Source organism: Diaporthe amygdali (assembly GCF_026229845.1).
Source record: "Diaporthe amygdali strain CAA958 chromosome Unknown NODE_119_length_5024_cov_130_352739, whole genome shotgun sequence".
NCBI classification, from domain to species: Eukaryota; Fungi; Ascomycota; class Sordariomycetes; order Diaporthales; family Diaporthaceae; genus Diaporthe; species Diaporthe amygdali.
The window spans coordinates 1,110-5,024 of NW_026517139.1; the positions used below are offsets into that span (position 1 = coordinate 1,110).

The 3,915-nt window shown below is 52.3% G+C and overlaps 1 protein-coding gene across 1 annotated transcript; it reads left to right on the forward strand.

Annotated features, from left to right (window-relative positions):
• Nucleotides 1-278: 278 nt before the first annotated feature.
• On the forward strand, nucleotides 279-3,082 carry J7T55_003305 (uncharacterized protein; the record flags this gene model as incomplete). Its single annotated transcript, XM_053136355.1, has 2 exons — nucleotides 279-2,921; nucleotides 2,972-3,082. The coding sequence occupies 2 exons, from the start codon at nucleotides 279-281 to the stop codon at nucleotides 3,080-3,082; spliced, it is 2,754 nt and encodes a 917-aa protein (XP_052986064.1).
• Nucleotides 3,083-3,915: the final 833 nt, after the last annotated feature.

Consider the following 3,915-nt stretch of genomic DNA (forward strand, 5'->3'; position numbering starts at 1 on the left):
CCAATCGTAACACCAGCTCAGACTAATTCAAATTGAACGATTCTCATCACTAGGCGCGCAAGCGCTCATTGTATAACGGCCAATGTTCCAAGCAGTCACTTGACGCCTCAATCTGGTCACCGCAGCTTCTTATATGATTAATGCCGCACTACTGTAGTTACTTAAGGAGTCAGCACAAGCAGAAGATCGATTTTCAATCGAATAAAGACAAGCTCACAGTCCACACGGCACTGACCCAAACTGTCCTCTTACCGCCGATTGCCAACAGTTCACCCTCGATGGAAGAAGAAAAGATCGACCATTTCTCCGTCCTCCTAACGGAATCGCAAGCCGAGTCCCTCAAGGAGTTCAATGAAGGCGTTCGCCGCTGCAAGACCGATGCCGAGAAATTCTCTCTATGCAGACAGATGCGCAGCCGGCTGCTGGAACGGCATGATTCGTTGGGGGTGTTTATTGCTGAGAAGGCCATACTCGCCACTTGTCCAGAACATCAAAGCTACAAAGAAAGGAGGCAGACACGAAAGAGGGCCGACGACGACGAAGAATGGCAGCGTTTCGTCGGCGTCGCAGCCAGCGGATCCGATGTCATCGAGAAGTGTTTACCATACCTGAAGCTCGCAAGCCTTGTCTGGGGCCGAGATAAGATTCAACACTATCTCTGGCACGACAGAGGCTTGTCTTTCTGCAAGAAGCTTGGCGCCGTCGCGAAGATGATGCCATGGCAGGAGTTTGTCACCAAGGCAAACCGGCTCTTGTGGTGGAGAGCTACTATGGAGCGCAAGCACAGGAGACGCCACGTAAGGAACTCGCCAGATCCGCTCGACGAGAACGAGCTACACTGTCTGCGAGCCTGGTCAGGCGAGCACTCGTACGTCAAAGACAAAGACCCTGACCTGGTTGAGCTCGATCCCAAGGGCCTTGGGCCTGAAGAGGTGCCTGACGGGTTCGGTTTCGACAAGTTTGGACTCCTAGTCCACAGCCAACATGCATTACCAGCCACACAAAATGGGACCAACGCACCTGAGATTGGTCACAAGAAAGTGACGTTACTGGAATCCGAGCCTGTCGTTGGCAGCCGCGGATCTGCGGACCAAGATACGACAATGATCTCACCAGTATCAGAAATAACCAGCGAGGCACCGTCAAGTGACCTCACCATCCCTGACTCCACTTCCGGCCAGCGTTCGGAATTCGCTGCCAGGAGGGAGAGTACAGACTCAAGGGCCCTCAATACTCCTGAGACTGGTTCCTCATCTTGCTCAGATCCTGGAGCACCCGGGGAGGAGGCCGATGTTCAGGCCGCGGAGGATGCTCACAACGCTAATGACGACAGGGCCGACATCGTTGTTGACCCTGGCCCTCCTAAAGCGCGCGCGCCCCGCCGAAGGAAAGGCAGGGTCTTTAACTCAATATCCAAAACTAGCGAGTGCCCCACAGAAGGAATCCCTGGGCCACTTGGGACGACGAACTTAGAACGGTGCTGTCCAGCCACTATTTCAGCCGAGCTTTTGCAGATCCTCGACCTTGGAACAGCGGATCGTGCTGCTAAAATGCGCGTTCTGGTCTGTCACGTTCGGAATAGCGGTGGTGCCATCCCGCGAGAATTATGTGTGAAACATGTGCGGAGGTTCGCCGAGGCACTCGTCCTTTCTGAACAGGATAGTCAAGATATCTCACCTGCAGCCAGTGGTCTGCGGCGGCGCCGGGCCTCATTTACTGACGCCGATGGAAATCATGCGTACAGGAGAATCCGGGTTGATGAGCAATCGTACAACCAAGGGCCTTCAGCAATTACTATAGCCCAACAAAGTCGGCCGACGCACGACCGGGTTGGTGACGAAGCCTTTCGGAAGCAGGTCCTCCATCAGCTCGAAATAAAGAGACGACAAGCAGTCCCGAGCTCTCAAGGGGAGATGAGAGACGACCTGGTCTACAATATATTGCTGGACAGTACACCACCGGTGCTGAGTGGGTCGAGCACCACTGAGGCGCATTTTTGGTCCGGAGATGAGGCAGCGATAGGGTTCGAGGTCCACCTTCCTGGAGTTCCTGTCTTCACACAAGGCCAGCAGCGTTTCCGCTGGCGTGAAGGTCATCCTATCAGGCAGCTATTCGATCGAATAGTAGATTTCGATCGGCTGGTGGCTGTCCAGACATCATCCCTCGGTACATACGGCCATCCGTTTCAACACAAATCTCTGCACAAATCGCTGAGAGAGGTGTGCGAGCGCTTCCTACGCGCTCAGCCTACCACCGACCCTTGGAGCCTTCTCGACGTCCGGAGCCCGCTTCCACCATCGATCCTGCCGTCTTTTCTGGATGGTGACAACTGCCAGTTGCTGTCGCGAATGCGTGACGCGGTCCAGGCAGGAGCTGAGGCAGAGGCAGAGGGATCAACCCGACCCGGGCATGAGTGGAGAGAAAGTTCAGAATGGGCTCTCCTCTCCGAGGGTGGACACAATACGGTACCTCGCATAGACAGCCACGGTCTTTCGACCTGGATTACAGCTCAAGAGGGCTGCATCGGCTTTGGATGGATGTCACGTCCGACCCGCGGGGAGTATCGTGATTGGATGCTTAACCCCACTGCACCCCACAGAGACAGCCGTTGGAGGTATGTTGTACTCCGCCCAGGCTGGACAGTCTTTTCCCCCTCAGGCACAATTCACTTTCTTTTCCGACCCGAACGCGTTCAGACACTTGCACTAGGCGGCCACATACTACAGTGGACAGGCATTAGTTTATGGCTGGATGTTGTGGGCGAGCAGTTGAAATACGCGGGCGCTACAGGTGAAGATGTGGGGAAATATGCAAAGAGTATCTCCGTTGTTTTGGATCTTGTCGTCAAGAAGGTCAAGAGCGGTGGGCCGGACGAGCTTGGTGATAAGGAAGAATTACAGAAGATCCGCAACCATATAACTGTAAGTGCTTCCCAAACGTGACCATCAGACTTCCTTCTAACAACTTCTAGGCAATGCGGACGTCTACGGCCGGCCTCAGCATTCCTTCGCGGATCGAGGAAGAGCTTATGAGACTGGTATCAGGCTCTGTACACCTCGATCAAGACGCTGACCATGCCTAGCGTAGAGGCTTGCCACATCCTTCTTTTCGGGAACAATTACAGTACTACAGAATTCAAAACAAATATTGGGACAAATCTCAAGACATTGGCCCGTCTTCGAAGATGCATCGGTTTGGACGTCTTGGCCATTCAAGGACACGTGGCAGGCGCCCTCGGAAAAGCAACCAACAATTTTCTCTTACTGTCCGCGCCTATACTTGGGGTCTTGCTCTCTCTTCCCCACAAAACGTAGATGGCGGCAGCCCAGATATCTTGAGGACTGGTCGGCAGCCACGTTTTGAATTGAAAAGATCATATAGCCATATCACAGTATCTCCTGAAATTTTGTGACTTTTCTCTTTTCCTGAGGGCGAAGAGACGGTTCATTCGCTCTACTTCTACATGCCATGAAATTCCTTGTCTTGACACACACCAACCAGTGTCTGTAACTTGGATGCTCTTTACCAACGTGTCACAAGATTAGAAATCAAAAGCTTTCGAATCACACTTGCTGTGCATCTATACCTTTATGGATGAAGAAGAGCAATCAAATTCTTCCATCGTGCCCGCACGTCTGGTAGCTTCACCTCCCATTTCTTGGAATGATTACTGAATGTCGACAGACAAAGAGGTCCAATAAGAAATGAAAATTAACTGTTGTAGATTTTGAAAATTTGTGTCAGCAAAAGGTGCATTGTCAAGGTAGAGGTCGGACAAGATGAGTGCCATAAGAATGAGTTAGGGATAAACCACAGAACCCAGCTCGACGGAAGTTTGCCCTAGTAGTTCTGCCTGCTTGGAAGATTATTTCATCTACACAATGTTTGCTCCCCGTCCACATACGCGCCGCTTCG